Here is a 22,426-nt window from a genome sequence, read left to right on the forward strand (position 1 = left end):
AAGAATTGCGAGAGAACATATAAGAGGGAAATCAACAGAGCTATAAAAAAGGCATGATGCTGAAGGAGAATCTCGAGGGCTTCCACAGATATATTAATAATAAAAGGCACAAAATTGGTCCACTTGGAGATCAGCATGGTTATCTATACATGGAGCCAAAAGAGATGAGGGAGATCTTAAATGAATATCTTGCATCTGTATTTACTTGAGAGATAAACATGGAGTGGATAGAACTGAGGTAAAATAGCAGTGATGCCATAGACCAAATACAGGTTACAGAGGAGGAGATGATTGCTCTCTTCAGGCAATATTAGGGTGGATAAATCCTCAGGGGCTGACATGGTGTCCTCTTGGACCTTGTGGGAGGCTAGTGCAGAAATTGCAGTGTCCTTGGCAGAGGTATTTATAACATTCTTAACTATGGGTGAGGTATCAGAGAACTTGAGAATAGCTAATGTTGTTCAAGAAAGATTCTAAGAATAAATTGGGAAATTATAGCCACATGGTCTAATGTCAGTAGTGGTAAATTATTGGAAAGTATTCTAAGGGCTCAAGTATATAAGTATTTGGAAAGACAAGGCCTGATTCAAAAGTTCAAAGCAATAGTTAATTTGGCTTTGTGCATGGTAGGTTGTGTCTAACAAATCTTACAGAGTCTTTTGAGAAGTACACCAGCAACATTAATGAAGGAAAGGTTACATAGACTTTAGCGAGGCCTTTGACAAAGTCCATATTGGGAGGCTGGCCAAGATGGTTCAGTTGTCAAGCATGTAGAATGAAGTAGTAAATTGGATTTGACTTTGGCTTCACAAGAGAGGCCAAAGGGTGTTAGTAGATAGTTGCCTCTCTGACTGAAGGCTGGTGACCAGTGGTGTTCTGCAGAAAGTTGTGCTATGTCCATTGTTGTTTGTCATCTAATCAATAATCTGGATGATAAGATGGTAAACTGGATCAGCAAATTTGCAGATATGGAGAGAGAACAGTGAGGAAGGCTATCAAAGCTTGCAGAGGGATCTCGTCCAGCTAGAAAGATAGGACGAAAAATGGCAGATGGAATTTAATCCAGACAGGTGTGAAATGTTGTTCTTTGGGAGGACAAATCAGGGTAGATCTTATACACGGTAGGATGCTGTAGTGTGTGGTAGAACAGAGGGATCAGGGAATTAGGATCTGTAATTCTTTGAAAGTGGCATCACAAGTAGATAGGGTAATTAAAAGAGCTTTTGGCACATTGGCCTTCATAAAACAAAGATGGGATATTATGTTGAGATTGTTTAAGTCAGTGAAGAGGCCAAATTTGGAGTATTTTGTATAGTTCTGGTAATCTACCTACAGGAAAGATATCAGTGAGAGTGAAAGAATACAGAGAAAATTTACAAGGATGTTGCAGTGAACATAAGGCCAAAAGTCACAGGAGCAGAATTAGTCCATTTGACCTGTTGAGTCTGCTTCGCCATTCAATTATGGCTGATCCTTTTATCCCCTCCTCAGCCCACTCCCCGGTCTTCTCCCTGTAACCTTTGATGCTGCGTCCAATCAGAAACCTATCAATCTCTGTCTTAAATACACCCAATGACCTGGCTTCCAGAGCTGCCTGTGGTAATAAATTCCACAAATTCACCACCCTCTGTCTAAAGAAATTTCTCCACATCTCTGTTTTAAATGGACACCCCTCCATCCTGAGGCTATAACCTCTTGTCCTGGACACCCCACCATGGGAAATATCCTTTCTGAATCTCCTCTGTCTAGGCTTTTCAGCATTCAAAAGGTTTCAATGAGATCCCCCCCCCCAATCCTTCCACCGAGAACAGACACAGAGCTGTCAAAAGTTACTCATTTGATAACCCTTCATTCCCAGAATCATCCTTGTGAACCTCCTTTGAACCATCTCCAATCCCAGAACATTGTTTCTTAGATGAGGAGCCCAAAACAGTTCACAATACTCAAGGAGAGGTCTCACCAGTGCCTTATAAAGCCTCAGCATCACATCCCTGCTCTTGTATTCTAGACCTCTTGAAATGAATGTGAACATTGCATTTGCTTTCTTCACCACCGACTCTACCTGCAAGTTAATCTTTACGGTGTTCTGTACAAGGACTCCCAAGTCCCTATGTATCGCAGTTTTTTGTATCTTCTCCCATTAAAAGAAAATAGTCCGTACATTTATTTCCCCTACCAAAGTGCATGACCATGCATTTTCCAACATTGTATTTCATTTGCCACTCTCTTGCCCATTTTCAAGATCTGTCTAAGACCTTCTGCAGCCTACCTGTTTCCTCAACACTACCTGCCCTCCACAAATCTTCATATCACCTGCAAACTTGGAAACCAAGCTATCTATTCTATCATCTAAATCATTGATATACAGCACAAAAAGAAGTGTTCCCAACACTTCTCCCCTAATGGTGTCCCCTGCAGAATACCATTAGTCACTGGCAGCCAACCAGGAAAGGATCCTTTTATTCTCTCTTGATGCCTCCTACCAATCAGCCAATGCTCTAACCATGCCAGTAACTTTCCTGTAATACCATGGGCTCTTAACTTGGTAAGCAGACTCATGTGTGGCGCCTTGTCAAAGGCCTTTTGAAAGTCCAAATATACAACATCCACTGCATCCCCTTTATCTATCCTACATGTAATCTCCTCAAAGGATTCCAACAGGTTCATCAGGCAGGCAAGATTTTCCCTTAAGGAAACCATGTTTCCTTGTCCTGTCTTCTCCTCTGTTTCCATGTATTCCATAACCTCATCCTGGTAAGAATTGATACAGAGCACAATTAAGAATAAGATTATTTCCACAATACAGTTGTATTTCCTTGATACAGTTGTTAGTTATGGAATATAAATTCACCATTAGTTATGGAATATAAATTCTGTTAATGTTCAAAAATGAGAGATTTGACTAAAACAATCTGGAACATTTATCCACAAGCAGTCTGCTGGAGAAACTCAATGGGTTGAGCAGCATCTGTGGGAGGAAAGGAATTGTTGACATTTTGGGTTAAAACTCTCTAATAAGACTAGGAGTAGTGAGGGGGATGGCCAATATAAAAAGGAGAAGGGAAGACAGAAGTTCAAGTGCTGAGTGGACTGAGGGGGGCATAAGATGACAAATACATTGCGCTGGTAGGAAGGAGAGGAGATGGAGTTAGAAAACACTGGGAGCTGGATGACAGATTGAGGCAGATGGAATTGAAATGAGGTGGAAAGGAGGGTGAAGGTTGGAGACAGTAGATTGCTTGTTGTTCCAGATTCCTTTATCTCCAGTCTCTTGTATCCGTGGTTCATTAATGTCAGATTGTATTGTTATTGACTCCCCCATGCCCTATGAAAAGGCCTGATACCAATTACACCTGGATGGTGCCTTGACACCATTTTGACTGGGATCTGAGAGTGGAAATGATCACAGTTTACCTCCTGGGAAGAAGCAAGCCAGAGGTAATACCCTTTAGTGAGCCTAAAACTCCATTTTCCCCCAAGAAAAATCTCAACCTCCCCAAGTGGCAGTATAGAATTCCCAAAGGTGAATTTGCTTCATCTTTGCCACTCACTTGGTTGCAAATAGGCACTCTTTGTCAATTCTGAACTGTGCAGCAAGTAACCCTTAACCAACCCCGAGATGTTAGAATAATCTGAGTCTTATGTTTAGGTCAGCCTTGCTGACGGATAACTACAGTCCAAAAGATGATATGTAAGTTCAGCTTGGCTGGAAGATTCATGACAACAGATTTTAATACAGGACTTGTAGAAAGGATAAAATTCAATGAAAGGTAGTCAGATATCAGGGTTTGATTTTTTTTGACAATATTTTTATTATTTTTTAAAATAAAGAGAACATAGAGTAAAGGTGAATTGTGCAGTGCATAACAAATGTAACAAATGTACAATTCACATTCATGAAAGAGATGCACCCATAGTATGAACATTATCACCCCATCCCTCCCAGTCCCCAAGCCATCAATGCATTGGCAAAAAGGGTTAAACAGAACCTTTGTCCCCACAGAGCTGCATTGGTATAAAGAAGGTGTATTTTTCCAATACATACATTTGTATGATAACAAATCTGAGTCCGAAGAGTTTTACCGGAAAACGCTGGAGGTCAGGGATTTATGTACTGAGGAAAGTGAGAAAGAATGGACCTTTAGTCTGGCTGGGAATTTTGAAAATATTCAGAAAGGGTCCCCACACCTTTTGGAATTTTATTTCCGAATTGAGGATTGACTAGTGGACCTTCTCAAGGTGTAGACTGGACATGATGTCCCTGAGCCACTGAGCGTGGGTGGGCAGGGAAGCATCCCTCCACCTGAGCAAAACTGCACGCCTGGCCAAAAGAGAGGCAAAAGACAGTGTGCGACGTTTAGTCAGACTTAGGTGTATGTTCCCCTCTCTGGAGGTGCCGAGAAGGGCAATCAAAGGGTTAGGTTCCAGATTGTAGTTAAGTATTTGGTATAGAGTTTGGAAGACATCTTATTAGGGTTTGATTTAAAGGCAGGACTTTTCCTCTATAATTTTAATGTTACTAATATCCTGTTCGTAATCAATGTTTTCCAGAAAATGGAAGGCTTTCAATATTTGGAAGGTCAATGTCTGCAGCTCAAAGACCAGCAGAAGTAGGTATGTTGGAAAATTAATGGTTCACAAAACTTTAAGAGAGCATGTTTCAATCTCTCACTGCTACAGTTGGAAGTTCCCACCTACTTCAAAAGGGTAACAATTATACCAGTGCCCAAGAAGAACAGAGTGAGATGCCTTAATGACAATCGTCCAGTAGCACTCACAGCTGCAGTGATGAAGTGCTTTGAGATGTTGGTCAAGGCTAGAATTAACTCTTGCCTCAGCAAAGACCTGGGCCTACTGCAATTTACTTATCACCGCAATGGGTCTACAGTGGACGCGGTCTCAATGGTTCTCCCTGTGGCCTTGGATCAAGTAGACAATACAAATACCTATATCAGGATGCCATTTATTGACTGTAGCTCAGCATTTAACACCATCATTCCTACAGAACCTGGGCCTCTGTTATTCCCTCTGCATCTGGATTGTCGACTTCCTAACTGGAAGTCCACAATCTGCGTGGATTGGTAATAACATCTCCACCTCGCTGACGATCAACACTGATGCACCTCAAGGATATGTGTTTAGCCCACTGCTCTTCTCTCTCTACACCCATGACTGGGTGACAAGGCACAGTTCAAATCCCATCCGTAAATTTGCTGATGATATAGCCATTGCTGGGAGGATCTCAGATGATGATAAGAGGGTGTACAGAAGAGAGATACACCAGCTAGATGAGTTGTGTCACAGCAACAACCTTGCCCTCAACATCAGTAAGACCAAATAGCTGACTGTGGACTTCAGAAAGAGTAAGATGAGAGATCGGAAGTGGAGAGAGTGAGTTCCTGGGTGTTAATATCTTTGAGGACTTAACCCAGTCCCAACATATCGATGCAGCTATAAAGAAGGCAAGACCGTCGCTATATTTCATTAGGTCTTTGAGGAGATTTGGTATGTCACCTTAAAACACTGGAAAATTTCTACAGATGTACTGTGGAGAGATTCTTACCAGCTGCATCACAGTCTGATATGGGGGGGGGGGGGTCTACTGTACAGGATCAAAGTAAGCTGTAGAGAGTTGTAAAGTCAGTCAGCTCCATCATGGGTAGTAACCTCCATAGTATCCAAGACATCTTCAAGGAGTGGTACCTCTGAAAGGTGGTATCCATCATTAAGGATCTCCACTACCCAGGATATGCCCCCTTCTCATTGTTACCATCAGAAGGAGATACAGAAGCCTGAAAGCACACACTCAGTGAGTCAGGAACAGCTTCTTTCCCTCTGCCATCTGATTTCTGAATGGACATTGAACCCACAAACACTATCTCATTACTCTTTTATTTTTGTTTTTGCACTAGCTATTCATACTATATTATATACTAAATATTTACTATAATTCAGTTTGTTTTTCTATATTATTATGTATTGCATTGTACTGCTGCTACAAAGTTAACAAATTTCACGACTCATACAGCATGTTAAATCTGATTCACTCATGGCCATGAGCAGAAATTAGTGAACAGGGTGCCAATTTAACTCTTTCACAATGCAACTCATATCCAGTTAATGTATACTAAAAGTTAATTTATTCTTTGCTTCTACTCAAGGCACTGCCTAGTGCTTGTGTATAGTTTCACGAGAGATTTCTCCATGTTCACCGTAGCCTTGGAGAGGGATAGGAGCAGACGGTATGGGAAAGTATTTAATTGGGGGGGGGGGGGGATTGTGATGCAGGAACTTGGGATCATACATTTGGAACTGATTTACTCAGGGAAATGTATAACAGAAATGTGGAGGTTGTTTAGGTAGCACTTGCATGGGATTATGGATAAGTTTGTGGCAGGGAAAGGATGGTAGAATGGAGGAATCATGCTTGACATGAGATGTGGAACATCTACTGTAGACTGGAGGAAGAAAAAGCTTACTTAGGGTTTAGGAAGCAAGAATCAAACAGGGTTCCAGGGATTTGCAAGGTAGACAAAAAGGAGCTTAGGAATGGATTTAGGAGAGCCAGAAGAGGCATGAGAAGGCTTTGGTGAGTGGGATTTAGGAAAACCCTAAGGCATTCTACATGTATGTGAAGAACAGAGGGACGATGAGAGTGAGAGTAGAACTGATCAGGGATAGAAGAGAATACATGTGCCAGGAGTTGAAGGAGGTAGGGGAGGCCCTTAATAAATACTTTGCTTCAGTATACACCTGTAAGAGGGACCTTGAAATGTGTGAGGAGAATGTAAAGCAAGCTGATATGCTAGGACATGTTGACATTAAGAAAGAAGATGTGCTAGAACTTAAGAAAAATATGAATATAGATACAGTAAGTCTCCAGGTTACTACAGGAAGTGAGGGAAGAGATCGCTGCACCTTTAGTGATGATCTTTACATTTGCACTGGTAACAGGAATAGTACCAATTGATGAGAGGGTGGCAAGTGTTATTCCTCTGCTCAGGAATGGGTGTAGCGATATCTCTAGGAATTATAGACTGGTGAGCCTTACTTCAGTATTAGGCAAATTATTGGAGAAGATTCTTAGAAGTGGGACTTATGAGCATTTGAAGAAGCATAGTCTGATTAGGGATAGTCAGCACGGCTTTGTGAGGGATAGGTCATTCCCCACATGTATGATTGAATTCTTTGAGGATGTAACAAGGCATATCTGATGAAGGTAGAACAGTGATGTGGTGTATATGGATTTTAGTAAGGCATTTGATAAGGTTTCCCATAATAGGCTTATTTAGAAAGTCAGGAGAAACGAGATCCAGGGAAACCTGGCTGTGTGGATTCAGCATTGATTGTCCATAAAAGGCAGAGGGTAGTTGTAGATGGACAGTTTTTTGCCTGGACATCAGTGACCAGTAGTTTCTGCAGGGATGTGATCTGGGACCCCTGCTTTTTGTGATTTTTATAAATTACTTGGACGAAGAAGTTGAAGGGTGGGTTAGTAAGCTTGCGGATAGCGTGAAGATTGATGAAGGTTGTTGTAGGTTACAACAGGATATTGACAAGATTCAGAGCTGGGCTGAGAAGTGACAGATGGAGTTCAACCTGGAAAAGAATGAAGTGATTCACTTCGGAAGGTCAAATTTGAAGGCAGAATACAGGATTAGTGGCAGGGTTCTTGGCTGTGTGGAGGAACAGAGGGATCTTGGGGACCAGGTCCATAGATCCCTCAAAGGTTGATAGGGTTGTTAAGAAGGCAAATGGTGTGTTGGCTTTCATAAGCCAAGGATTTAATTCAAGAGCCATGAGGTGATGCTGTAGTTCTGTACAAGACTGGTTAAACCTCTCTTGAAATATTGTTTTGAGTTTTGTTCACCTCCTTATAGGAAAGATGTTATCACAGTTTAAGGATAAAGGGGAAGTCTTTTAGGACCGAGATGAGGAAAAACTTCTTCACACAGAGAGTGGTGAATCTGTGGAATTTGCTGCCACAGGAAACAGTTGAGGCTGGTTCATTGGCTATATTTAAGAGGAAGTTAGATATGGCCCTTGTGACTAAAGGGATCAGGGGGTATGGAGAGAAAGCAGGTACAGGGTTCTGAGTTGGATTATCAGCCATGATCATACTGAATGACAGTGCAGGCTTGAAGGGCCGAATGGCCTACTCCTGCACCTATTTTCTATGTTTCTATGTGGAAGCTTTAGAGAAGGTGCAGAGAAGTTTTACCAGGATGCTGCCTGGATTAGGGAGCATGTCTTTTGAGGATAGGTTGATCAAATTAGAGCATTCTCTTTGGAGCAAAGGAAGATGAAACATGACTTGATAGAGGTGTACAAGAGGCATAGACTGAGTGGATAGCCAGAAACATTTTCTGAGGGCAGAAATGACTAATACAAGGAGTATATTCTTAAGGTGATTGGAAGAAAGGATAGGGGAATGTCAGAGGTAATATTTTTACATAGAGAGTGTAGAGTGTGTGTGGATGCACTACCAGGGGTGGTAGTAGAGGCAGATACATTAGGGACACTTAACAAATTCTTAGATAGGTACATGAATGACAGAAAAATAGATGGCTATGTAGGAGGGAAGGATTAGATTGATCTTAGAGTAGGTTAAAAAGGTCTGTACAACATCATGGGCCTAAGGGCTTGAACTGTGCTGTAGTGTTCTATGTTCTATGTGTCACACAAGATTATGAATATAGACCATTTGATGGTAGAGTTTGTGTCAGTGTTGGAATAGTTGGAGGTGGTGTGTTGTGGTGGAGCTGGGAAACTCTTTATCTTGTCTTAGAGAACATCCATGTATTCTCATAAAGAAGGGTGAAGAGCTATTGAGAAGGAGTAATTTTGCCTTCCATAATTCAGACACATTACACTCCTTCCTCATCTTAACACTGAGCAGGGGAACAGAAGTACGTATTACAGCATAGAATGAGAGTTTTTGGCCTATTGCCTAATCCTTCTCCGGAAGAAATTTAGAGTTATAGTGTTATACTGGCATGGTCCGGTCCATGAAATCTGCATTCCGGTTCACGGTCAGGTCCATGCTCCTTATTCCAGGTTTTCTGAGTTTCCCCAGTTTCTGTTGAGGCAGCTGATTCTTGTTTGGGCTGGCCTCATAAATAGCTTCAGGATTCAGCTTCTGGCTGCTGGATTGTTCTTGTCCAAACCTCCTGTCTGTATCCCTTCCCTTCACCTTCCTCCTGGTGCCTCGCCTCTGCCTGGAGGCTCGCCTCACCTCGCCTCGCCTTGCCTGTGTCTGGAGCCTCGCCCTGTTTGGAACTGTTTGTCTGTGTCCATGCCTTCTCTAGGTAGGTCTGGCCGTTTTGCCGCTACCTAGGGTTAGGAACTGTCTCGTCGTGTTCAGCGTTCTGTGTAATGAATCTCAGCCCTATGTCCTGTACCCAAGGAGGGGTCCTAGCTCAGTGTTCCATGTTCCTGTCTCTTCCTCGACCAAGGCTCTGGGTTCTCGTCATGTCCATGTGCCTCTCCCAGCACAGGAGTACCTTGCCCAGCCTGGTGCTGGGATTCCCTCGTCCTGTGCTGAGGTTCCCTTGTTCCGTCCAGGAGTCTCTTGTCCTGTCCTGTGCCTCTCCTCATCCTGTAGCCTCGTCTTGCCCTCGCCTGGTTCTGGAGTCTGAGCCCAAGTCAAGACCCAGGTTCTGGGTCCTTGTCCAGTCTCTGGCTCAGAGTCCAAGCCCAGGCATCTAGTTGCTAGTTCCATGTCCCGGTTCTGCTATCCTGGTCAAGTCCTAGCGTAGGCCTGGTATCCTTGTCTTGTCCAGGGCTGGTGTCATGTCCAGTGTCCTTTCTTCCCCATTTTCCTTGCTTCCTTCTCAGGCCTAGTCCTGTTCCTGGTACTTCAGTGTCTGTGTCTTGCATTTGGGTGCAATCCTCACACTGCCCTTATGACATATACAGCACAGGAACACATCCATTGGCCAAAATTATCCATGGTACCCATCTAAGCTAGTTCCGTTTCCCATGTTTGACTGGTATACCTTTAAAGGTTTCCTATCTATATGTCTGTCCAAGATCTTTTAAGTTTTGTTAACGTATCTGCCCCAGATACTTTCTATGGCAACTTGTTTCATATACTAACTGCACTCTGTGGAAAGAAGTTGTCTCTCAGGTTCCTTCTAAATCTTTCCTCTCTCATCTTAAACCTGAACCTTTAGCTTTTAAGTTTCCTTTCCCTGGGAATAAGCCCATGTGCATTCACCCTAAGTGCCATTCATGATTTGATACACCTCTCTAAGGTCACCCCTTAGTCTCCTGTGTTCTAAGGAATAAAGTCCTAGCATCTATGAACATGAGAAGATCTGTAGATGCTGGAAATCCAAAGCAACACACACAAAATGCTGGAGGAATACAGCAGGTCAGGCAGCATCTAGGGAAATAAATAAATAGTTGATGTTTCGGGCTGAGACCCTGCTATAGAACTGGACAAGAAGGGGGAAGATGCCAGAATAGAAAGGTGGGGTAAGAGGAAAGAGGATAGCTAGAGGGTGGTAGGTGAAGCCAGGTGGGTAGGAAAGATGAGGGCTAGAGCGATGAATCTGACAGGAGAGCAGAGTGGACCATAGGAGAAAGGCAAGGAGGAGGGGACTTGGGAGAGATGACAGGCAGTTGAGAAGAATAAAGAGACCAAAGTAGGAAATAGAAGAGTGGAGTGGGAGGGATTTTTTTTAACCGGATGGAGAAATCAGTATTCATGTCTTCAGACTGGAGGCTACCCAGATGGAATCCTCCAACCTCAGAGTGACCTCATCTTGGTATAAGAGGAGGACATGGATTGACATGTCAGAATGGGAATGGAAATTGGAATTAAAATGTTTGGCCACCGGGAAGTTCTGCTTTTGGCTTGTGGAGTGGAGGTGCTCGATGAAGTGGTCCCCCAATTTACAATGGGTCTTACCAATGTAGAGGAAACTGCATCTGGAGGCTCAGGACAGAATAGATGACCCCAGCAGAATCGCACGTGAACTGTTGCCTTGCCTAGAAGGACTGTTTGGGGCTCTGAATGGAGGTGAGGGAAGAGGTGAATGGGCACGTGTAGCACTTTGGCCAGAAGGGAGATTAATGGGGAGGAACAAATGAACAAGGGAATTGTGGAGGGAACGATCCCTCTGGAATTTGGAGTTGGGGGGTAGGTAAAGATGTTTGGTGGTCTCCAAAAGGTCAAGAGTCTATCTTATTGTACAAGTGACTGTTCAATAGCTTATAGCAGGATAGAAGCTGTCATTGAGTATAGTGGTATGTGCTTTCAGATTTACGTATCTTCTACAAAATGGGAGGGGACAGAAGAGAGAATGCTCCGGGGTGGATGAAGTCTTTGTTTATGTTGGCTGCTTTACTGAGGGAATGAGAAGTGTTGACAGTGTCCACAGAGATTGGTAAAAACTTTTTTTATTACATTATAAAAACACCTTAGGGTGACACAGCATACATAATTTAGTTAATTACTGTACTGCAAGATAGTTCTTGGAAGCATTATCAGACAAAATTTTACACCAAACTACTGTACATAAATATAGATAGAAAACTGTGAAAACACACAGCAGGACAGGTGGAAACTGTGAAGAGAAAACTGGAGTGAATTTTCAGGTCAGTAACCTATCACTTGAAGAGATTAGTTCCTAGAAATTTGATTGCACCTCATTTTGGTGCATTGAAATATCATTTTGACTTTCTATCATTATGGTGGCCCAGCTAGCAGAGCCTCAGAGATGGGTTCAAAGCAGACCTTAAGTGCTGTCAATGTGGAGTTTGCAAGTTCTTCTCATGACCATATGCACTTCTCTCTCTGGTGCTCAGTTTCCTCTTAATCCTAAATATGTGCAGGTGGATAAGTAGATTGTTTTTTGTGTGGGGACAATTGGCCCTATTCTTCCGATTGATAGAATCTGAGGGCATGGCGGTGTTGATGAGAATGTGGGGGAATAGCAAATGTGATTTATGTAAGATTAGTATAAGTCAGGGGGCTGAGGGCTGGAATAGATGATAATCATGGACTTGCTGGACCAAAGGACCTGTTTCTGTACAATATCTCTCTATGATTCCATGTTGAACACTTGTGTCAAATGTGAGCCTTGCAGCTACCAAGAATCATGGTATTCACTATCTTCTAATTTTTCTCATGTTCCATCAGTAGTAGGATATTCAGGGAGAGGAAGGCCATTTTCTTAATTGAAAAATGTGGGTTGTTCAACAGAGGCCTAATCAACACCTGAGTGAAGCCAATGCTGCTTGCATGCATGGGAGTAAGCAAAGCTGGAAAATTTGAGGCTCTGTGAAGTCTTAATGAAATATAAGAGAAAAATAGTTCCGTAAGTCAAGAACCAGAGCCAGTGTGATCTCCAATGAAGGCAACAAACTAAAGAGTAGGAACAAATAATCTGCTGGAGGAACTCAGCAGGTGAAGCAGCATCTGTGGGGCATAGGAATTGTCAGGAACAGGTCCAGATACAGATTTTGACCTGAAATGGCAACAATTCTTTCCCACCCACAGGTACTGCTTGAGCTTCTCTAACAGAATGTTTGTTGCTCCAGATGACAGGATTTGTGTCTCCCGAGGAATAGATCAGATCTGTCTGTTTGAGATTTACTCTAACCTCCAGCTTCATCAGGAGAATAGTCCAGGTACAAAGTCATAGGTTGCCTAACTGAATGTCAAATACCTTGTTATTACAGACCTAGATAACCAGATAGGTTCAGGCATCAGGTGTTCTCTCTGCTTGTGTGCTCTTCACAGGTGACCAACTCTGTGACTACTTACTTGAGGACTCCAATCTTGTCTGAGTGACCCACAATACCAGTCCTAAAGACATCACTGTTGAAATGCTACATGAACTGTTACACTGAAGTGCCCATTAAATGAGTAGCACAGCAGTTAAATACTGCAGTAACTCCCTGGGATTTATCGCACCCTATGGAATTTGACTGGTGTTTGAGCAATCTTCTGTCAGTTTTGAAGCTGCAATGGGAGGTCAAGAAGGTGTCCCTTTAAACCACAACTTGGTATGATACTTCCTAGCTATGTTGACACTATCACCATGGTGGTTATTTCATGTAGCTTTGCAATATAGTTTATGTAAAATATACTGAAACTGGCATTGCACAATGATAGGCTTGTGTCTGATGCTGGAAAAATATCAGGCTTGGTATTAGCTGGAAGTGTCCAGACCACTTTTATGATTGGCATGATTTTACTTGAAAACAATCATCAACATGATCTACTTCTGGACCGTGTAGCTCTGAATGGGCACAGGACAGGGAGCAGAAGCTTCTCAAAGAGAAACATTTTAGGAAGCATTTTAAAGAAGGGTGGAGAGCTTAGAGCAGGTCTGTGAGTGATGGAGTGACTGAGAAGGAAGCATAATTAGAAGTTTCAGTGATGGGGGGGGTCACAGAATGCTGTAAGGCTGTGGAGGAACTGTAAATAAGAATGAATGCTGGGATGGAAAGTTAAGTGTCTTTCCCAATTTTGATTGTTCATTGTTTTTTGTTTTTTAGAATGATTATGATGAAGCAATTGTTTGTTGCTGATGTGATCTTCCAGCGCTGCCTATATTACATACAGGCATTGTGTGAAGCAGCCAGTTCAAGTAATGGAGGTCTAGGATCTGCAGAGAGTGCCATTGTTTTTGTGAAGGTAAGTCTGCTTATCATGTTGTGGGTTTAAAATGAAGCAACTGAAGTACTGTTCTGAGGATTCCCTCAGTCCTGTCAACTATAAAAATCTTCTGCATCCACTCGGCAATATTTCCCATTCCACTCCTGCTTCCATTACTCTTCATCCACCACTCATCACCCTCAGACTCTATTCCACTTGTGTCCTTGCTGGCCTCCCATTGGATAATCATGCTGCTGTCTATGTCTAAACTAATATTTTCCTGTTACCTCATGAGCTTACTGACCAGGTACTGTGATGCCTCAAAGTTAAAATTCTTATCAAGTGTTTGGCTGCCTTCTACTATATAAATCTCGGAGAACTCTATACTTATGGATTTTTGGCTCCATCATTCTTTGACATGGCACTCTAACTACCTAGGCACTGTTCTCTGATATTTCTTTTTCTCTCTTTTCTCAGATGCTTGTTTTACCCTCCCTATTTTCTTTTCACTGGTTTTGCATAAGTGTTGAAATTTGAATACTGCAGGTCAAAGTCCAACAAAGACTTGAGACATTTTACTACTTTCAAGTTGCCTTACAGATACCGAGTAGCTGTGGATCTTCTCTCCAGATCTACTGTAAATACCTCAAGGGATAAAATCCATATTGATTTATTACCTGCAATGACACAGAAGGAGTTAATTTGGTCTATTGAGTCAATGATGGGTCTCAGAAGAGCAATTCCAACAGTACCCTCTCCTTACACTCCTGTGCCCCTACAATCTATTCTCTCTTCAGTATTCATTAACTCTTATATAACACAGAACAGTGCAGCACAGGAATAGGTCCTTTGGCCTGCAATGTTGTGCCAAGCTGATTAAAAATAATTAAATCCTTTATACTTAGACAAAACAAGAAATTTCATGTCATATAAGACAGTATTATTGAACCTAATTCTGATTCACAATGTCCATTTTCCTCCATTCTCTGCACCTTCATATACCTATTTAAGAGCCTCTTGAACACCTCTATCGTATTTACCTCCACTACCACACCTGACAGTGTATTCTAGTCACCATCTCTCTCTGTATAAATCATATGCCCCACACATCTCCATTGAACTCTCACCTTAAATGTATGCCCCCTAATATGAGACATTTCAACCCTGGGAAAAAGATATGCGCTTTGTATCCAGACCCCTCATAATCTTCGAAATCTCTATCAGATCTCTCCTCAACTTCTGTGCTCCAGAGAAAATAACCTAAGTCTGTCAAACCACTCACTCTATTCTTTTGCCATTTAGATAGATGAGGGATACTTATCCAAGACCACATCTTTGAGGTATGAGTGAAAACTAGGTAAAATCCATGTGGAGACCATGCAAATTTCACAGACAACTCCTACAATCTATGAGGAGCTGTGAGGCCTCTACTAATATGCTCCCTAAATACAGAGAATCCATCCTGCTGTCTGTTCTCCAGGGACAGGCTGAGATTTTTCTGTGAAATGCTTCATCAGTGTTTTCTTTTTCACTTTCAGCTGGACAGATATAACTCCTATTCCTGCGAGGAGTTTGCTGAAATTCAGAGTGAGCAACGTAAATATGCACTGAAACAGCTTTGTGACCTCAGATACAAGATAATTCAGTCTGTCAAAGAGACCTGTTTGCAGGTGATTTCACAACTACTGTCATCCTTCCAGCTGCCTTGTAATCAGAAACCACTCACAGCTGATAGGACATCTGGGGAAAAAACACCAGATTTACAAGGATGTTGCCTGGACTCGAGGGCCTGAGTTATAGCGGGTTGTTGGGCAAGCTAATACTTTATTCCTTGGAGTGGTGGAGACTGAAGCATGACCTTATAGAGATGTATAAAATCATGAGAGGCATAGATAGGGTGAACTCAATGACTTTTTCCCAAGAAAAGGGAACCAAAAACTAGAGGGCATAGATTTAGGTGAGAGTGGATAGATTTTAAAAGTATATGAGGGCAACTTCTCTATGCAGTGGGCGGTCCGTATATGGAATGCACTGCCAGTGGAAATTGTTGAGGCAGGTACAACAGCAGCATTTAAAAGATAGTTGGATGTATACATGGATAGGAAATATGGGCCAAATGCAGGCAAATGGGAACTATCTAAGGAGGGCACCTTAGTTGGTGTAGATAAGTTGTGCTGAAGAGCCTGTTTCCATGTTGCCTTACTCTATGATTCAGGTGGTTCTGCATTATATCCAATGATAACAGGAAACCTGTGTGGAAAAGTTTTTGAAATGGAAGAGCCATTGCGCTGGGGTAGTTCCACTCTCTTGATCTTGGAAGTCCGGATTCAGTGGTCTGAGTAGTCAACATAACTGGGGTCTTGGTTGCAGTGGATGACCATAAGATCTTCTCTGGTTCTTCATACCCTTCAGTGTTCATGAAGCGTTGCAGGACCACTTTTCTGACCCTTGGATCCAACTGTAGTTTTCATCTGCCCAGCCTGCTGGTGCTGACTTCACATCGCTAGGACAGACATGTTCCTATCTCCCTGGGGTGTGAGGCCAGCCAGCTACTCTCACCTGGTTTAGCCCACCTGTTGAAGGGGTATACCAGAATGTGGCTCTGTTGCTTGCAAACAGCTACTTGGAGCCACAAGTGAGAGCTGAGTGTCCAGTGGAGACGAAAAGTGAGCAAGCTGGCCCAGGTTGGACAAAACAAGCTCCTTCACCAGAGATGCTACCCCGCCCTGGACACCCCATGCACCCCACACCCACTATGACAGCATTAAGAAGCAGTGTCAGAGCCAGACGTTGAACTCTAAGCATCCAGGAGGAAGAGCACCATTGCCATTTCTCCTCATGGCTATTTGTCTTTTTCTTTCTTTTATTTTATTTATTTTTTTAAAAAAAAATTTTTTATTAGTTTTTCAAAACATTTTACAAAATTAAAAACCCCAAATCCCAATGAGGAGCATTAATACAGAGCAAGGTTAAGCATACAATAACAATATGCTACACAGGAAGAGAATTTAACAAAAAAGCACCTAAATTAAAGACAAGTGAGCTTAGTGTCCTCCCCAAACCCCACAACACAAGAAAAAAAAACAATTCCAGACCAACCACCACACAATATAGAGAGTCCTAAACAATAAAGAAATGTTGGAACTGGAAAATCCACCCCACCCACACAACCCAAAACTAGACGGCTACCAACAAGTAGCTAGCTCTACCAGAAAAATTAACCCAAATACAACTTCCAGATCTGTGTCATTGACAGCAGTTCCGTATAAATGCTATAACAAACAGTAACTAGTTTATGCACTAGAAAACATAACTACAGATTAGAACACCTTCTGCCGAGATATACAACTTAATACAGAGCGAATCAGAAGAAAACCAAAACTAACCTACCCGCGAAATATTATAGAAGAATAAAGTAAGAGAAAGGGAAAAAAAAAGGTAAGAAGGAAAAAGAAAAAAAAAAGGGGAGAATTATAAATTCAAGACGAGTATTTATCAACCGTTTACCGAGAAGGGAGAAAAAAACATTCAGAGAATGGAAAAAAAAAGGGGATGAAGAAAAGAAAAAGATAAAATAAATAAGTATTTAAAACAGAGGAAAAATAAATCAGCAGTTGAACTGTGAACTGACAAACAGGGAGGCCTTCACTAAAGACTTCAAACCTCCAAAACAAGTTAGATTTAGTTGTAGAACTCTGCAGGTAAAGTTATACAGAGGTAAAAATAGATTACACACACACCAAATCCCGGGAGAGATTGTCAACAGCCTTTAGAGTTTCAGTGAATAATGTCTGAGTGATTCAAGTGAATTCCGAGTCCAGAGAAAGTAATTTTACTACGAGGAGTACTTATCCACCATTTTAGGAGGTCCGATCAGATTCCGAAGATGACTGGATAGCCGGAAGACTTGCCACAAACGCTTCAGCTTCCCTCGCTGATTTGAACCACTTGAATTCCCCGGTATTAAACTTGATTCTTAGGTCAGCAAGATTATGAAAGGAAGGTTTGAAACCACGATCAAAAAGCACTTTCATTACGCCTTTATACTCAGCGCGCATCTTTAAGGTCTGGGGTGCAAAATCTTCCACAAAGCGAATGGTTGTATCCTGGAAAGAAAAAGAGCCTCTGCGACGTGCCTCCACAATCAGACTGTGTTTTACCTGGTATTGATGGAAACACAAGATTACTGGTCGTGGACGGGATCCCAGAATTCCGGGAGAGACAGAGACTCTGTGTGCCCGTTCCAGCTCGGGCGGGTTTGGAAGCAGATCCTTCCCGAATATCTCACAGAGAAACTCGGCGAAAAACTTCACGGTTGACCCCTTCTCAGTTGCCTCTGGTAATCCCAGAATTCTGATGTTGCAGCGTCTGCTGCGATTTTCGAGATCCACCATTTTGGAAAGAAGTTTATTAGATTTTTCCTCTAAGCTGGAACAGAGAGTCTCCAAGTATCGAACCCGACTTTCTAAAGCTTCAGAAGTCGAATCGATGCGAGACAAGTGTTCAGCATGTTTGTCCACTTTATCGTTGATCCGATCCAGTTTCTCTTCTAACTGTTTGAAAGCGGTTTTAATTTGCTTTAAGATTTCGTCTCGGAGATTTGCAAGCGCCTCCATCGTCACGTCCGACGAGGTCGTAGTTACTTTTCTCCCGGATTTAGAACTCTTGCTAGACATTGTAGGTTAGATATATTCACAGGCAAGTAAGAGATACCGAAATAATTCCTAACTAAGCTTTATAAAATGGAGACATTTAGTGCAAAGGTAGCGACAGTAACGGAACAAAAGTTCGGAGCAGCTAAGCGATCGCCATCTTACCGGAAGTCCTCGTGGCTATTTGATATCAATAGGAATTGACAATTTAGCTACTTGAGCTTGTTTTGCCATTTGTGTGTAATGTACTGTACTCCCTTGTTCATCTTTGTTCCATGCCTTTAACCAACACAGAGGAGCTCAAAAAGAGGAGTCATAAGTGAATCTAATGGAGATTTCAGGAGAAACAGTTTACTGTGAGCATGGTAAGAAGCTGAGATGGTTGAGCTGAAGAGGAGAAAGAAGTCATAGATTGATGCAACATGGAAACATGCCCAGGAAAATAAAAATGTGATACCCTCCTTAGCTACACCATACATGATTTTAAAAGTGTTTATAAGATAGCTAAATCTTTGTTATAGCTAGGCAGCCAGAACTGCACACAATACATGAAGTCTGATTGATGAAGGCCAGTCACCACCCTGTCTACCAGCGTTGCCACTTCCAGGGAACTATGTACTTATACTCCTACTAGGTCTCTCTGTTCTACAACTCTCTTTGGAACTGCACCAAGCCCTGCCCTGGTTTAACTTACCAAAATGCAACTAGTGTGAATAATGAGGAGAGGAATTGATGTTAAGGATGAATATTAACACTGGCATACATAAGTTCAGATAAATGTGAAAATGTGTTTCTGTGCTATTCTATGATAAAGCTATGGAAACAGTCATCACTTTAAAAATGCTAATAGTCTGAACTAGAATGAACGTAGCCAAGGAAAGTCCAATATCAGAATCAAGCTTTGATAAATAGTCTTCATCATTCCTTTTGTTGATTTCCAGCTTCACAGCCACACCACCACATCCTGTGCAAGGTTGAGTGAGAAACAGCAGCACTATCCTATGTCATGCAGTTGGAACTGGCAGTTTGGTGGTTGGGAACGTGACACACTTACTTATATATTTGACAGAGTGACCAGGATCAGTGCAGATGGTAGGTTGTTCCTTTGAAGTGGCTATAGAATTGTCCTGTGCCCTCCTTCTGTGCCAGCTGTATAAAGAATTAATGGCAAAAGAGGAAGATATGCAGATGTTGCTCTCCTGAAGAATGAGTGAGATTGGGTATCCAAACCTTACTTGTCTCAATGGTGCAGGTGAGGAAGGAGCTCGGAGGGAATAAAGGGCAAGACATTTGATAAAATAATTTATTTTATAATGGTCAGACAGGAAGATATTAACACAAGATGTTACTTAAGATGAAGACGCTGCTTTCTTGTTCTTCAGGAAAATATAGCCTTTCTATAGACTTTAATGTTTGTGACAATCTGAGCAATTGCCTTTGGACATGCTTCTGTTGTCATGAAACAGAAAATACTGGAAGCGTTCAGCAGGTCAAGATGCATCAGCATGGAGGAAAAAACAGTCAATGCTTCGGTTCATCAGAATTGGAAAATTAACAAAAACTGTTTAATTTGCAGATAGTGAGATGGGTGGAGAGAACTAAGGGAAATGTCTGCTGTAGGGTTCAGACCAAAGTTGCCAAGGTAACAGCTACTTTAAAAAACAGTGGTTAAAAACAAGACAAAAAAAATTCAAATGGAGATTTACGGCCATATCTGGCTTCGGCTTCCCACATTGAACTAATGATACCCAAAATAAGCTTGAAAAACAACACCTCATTTTCCATCTGGGAACATTGCAGCCCTCAGGACTTAATATTCAATTTAACAATTTCTGGCAACAACTCCTTTTTCTTCCTCCAATTGAGATGTCTTATTTTACCACCACCATTGCTACTGCCCTCACCCTTATCTCCTCCATTTCCTGTACATCTGCCCCCACTGTTATAACAGGGATAGTATTCCCCTTGTCCTTACCTACCACCCTATGAGCCTCTGTATCCAGCCAGTACTCCACAGCTTCCACCGTTTCCAAAAGGATTGTACCACTAAGTACATCCTTCCTTCTTCCCCTGTGCTTTCTGTAGGGATCATTCTCAATGTTACTTCTTTGTCCACTCATTCTTCCCCACTGATCTCCATCCTGGCAGTTATCCCTGTGACCGTGACAAGTACTACACTTGCCCCCATGCCCCCTTCCTCACCACCATTCAGGATGCCAAACAGTCCTTCCAGGCGAGGTGATGCTTCACCTGCAAGTTGTTGAAGGTTAGGTCTAACATGGATTTGGAGACTGGTTGGTTAAGCACCTTTTCTGTGCCACCACAACAGTCAGAATCTCCTGGTAGCCATCCATTTCAATTTGACTTCCCATTCTTATACTGGCATGTCTGTCCACCGCCTCCTCCACTGCTACAATGAGGCCAAACTCAAGTCGAAGGAGCAACTCCTCATATTCTGTCTAGGTAACCTCTAATCTGATGGCATTACCACTGATTTTTTTAACTCTGGTAATCACTCACCTCTGTTCATCCTTCCCATCATAACCCTTTCTTCTGTCTTATTTTCCATTTCTCATTCTGTGTACCCTCTCAATCCCTCTCTTCTCCTTCCCTGCCATCATTACTTGCCCATCATCTCCCTCTCGTTTCCCATCTCCTTGCCATTATTCCATGGTCCATTGTCCTCTCCTATTATTTCTTCATTCTATTGCTTCTGCATTCCTTTACCTCTTCCACCTATCACCTCCCAACTTCCTGCATCATACCACTCCTGCCCCACCCACCCACTTTCCCCTCACCTGGTCTCACCAAACTTTTACTTCTCTCACTCCCTCCACCTTCTTTTTCTGCCTTCTGCCCCTTTCCTTTCTAGTGCTGATGAAGGGCCTTCACCCAAAATATCCACTGTTTATTCCCCTCTATAGATGCTGCCTGACCTGCTGAGTTCCTCCAGCATTTTGTGTGTATTGGTCAAGATTTAAAGATCTGCAGAATCTCCTGTGCTATAATAATGGGAATCATTAGGAGAGGGATGAATGGCAGATGGAATTGGAACCAGGTAAGGGTGGTGGGGGGGGTGGGTGAGTGTGGTGAACAATAGATGAACTACACTTAGTAGCTACTTTATTAGGTATGCCTGTACACCTGTTTACTAATGCAAATATCTAATCAGCCTGCCATGCGGCAGAAACTCAATGCAAAGAAGCAGACAGACATGGGCAAGAGGTACAGTTGTTGTTCTGTTACGAACCCCGTAACTGGGTCACTTACCAGCAAAGATGGAGACGTCCATTGAAGTCTGATTATACTATTTTTAACAGTATTTATTAGTAAAAATACACAAAAATAATATCAATGCAAATATACAGATAATATACGTCGTCAATACTCAATCTAAAAGTGCGGGTATAATAATAATCAATAAGAAATAAGCTCTATCGTTGTCTAGGGGATAATGTATTGTCCGATGGAAATATAAAGTTCACTCAGTTCATGCAGGCTGCAGCCGTTGGGGACCGCTGTGTTGCAATTGTTGGAGAGAGAGAGAGATTTGGAGAAAAACTTGCTGGCTTTCCTTTTATGATTTCGATCCGTCAGTGTCTCGTTGGTGTGGCCGTTCACTTGTGGCCTCTCCTTTAGCTAAACTGTTCTTCCTTGATGAGCCCGCCACCCCGGCAAGGGAGGATGCACACGAGCTCTCACCGGCGTTCGCTATAAAACGCTATCACGGGATTTCTAGCGTTTCTCCTGGTGCGTCTAAAGGGGTTGTTCCCCAGTCCCTCTTTTATCCTTACTCACAGGGTCTCAGATGTTAATCAGGTTGGGATGATGCAATCCCTCAACCAGACCACTCTGGTTGTCCTCTGAGGGGTTTCAATGAATAGTACAGTACTCAATACACAATTCCGTCTCCAAGAGACAATGGCCGTTATCAGTGGTTCCGTTCCGCTGAGGCCAGGACACATTCCAAACCTTGTGTATTCTGCGTGTCTCCCTCTCATTTCCTGGGTCCCAAACCCGAATTAATAGCGATCTTCTGATTCTCAAAAAGGAGGGGGCGACTTTGTACCCTTCGGCCCCTCAGAGTTGCTTCACATTCATAACAGTACAAACCAAATATCAAAATAGGGAAGAAATGTGATCTCAGTGAATTTGACTGTGG

The 22,426-nt window shown here is 42.4% G+C and overlaps 1 protein-coding gene across 1 annotated transcript in view; it reads left to right on the top strand.

Moving 5' to 3' along the window:
- Positions 1-22,426, top strand: part of LOC140732660 (dynein axonemal heavy chain 6-like) — a 549,473-nt gene that overhangs the window by 82,520 nt on the left and 444,527 nt on the right. Inside the window, 3 exon segments of the mRNA XM_073055353.1 lie at positions 4,552-4,614; positions 13,513-13,651; positions 15,151-15,282. Of these exon segments, the coding sequence (XP_072911454.1) occupies positions 4,552-4,614; positions 13,513-13,651; positions 15,151-15,282 (334 nt within the window).

This window comes from Hemitrygon akajei, chromosome 9 (assembly GCF_048418815.1).
Source record: "Hemitrygon akajei chromosome 9, sHemAka1.3, whole genome shotgun sequence".
NCBI lineage: Eukaryota > Metazoa > Chordata > Chondrichthyes > Myliobatiformes > Dasyatidae > Hemitrygon > Hemitrygon akajei.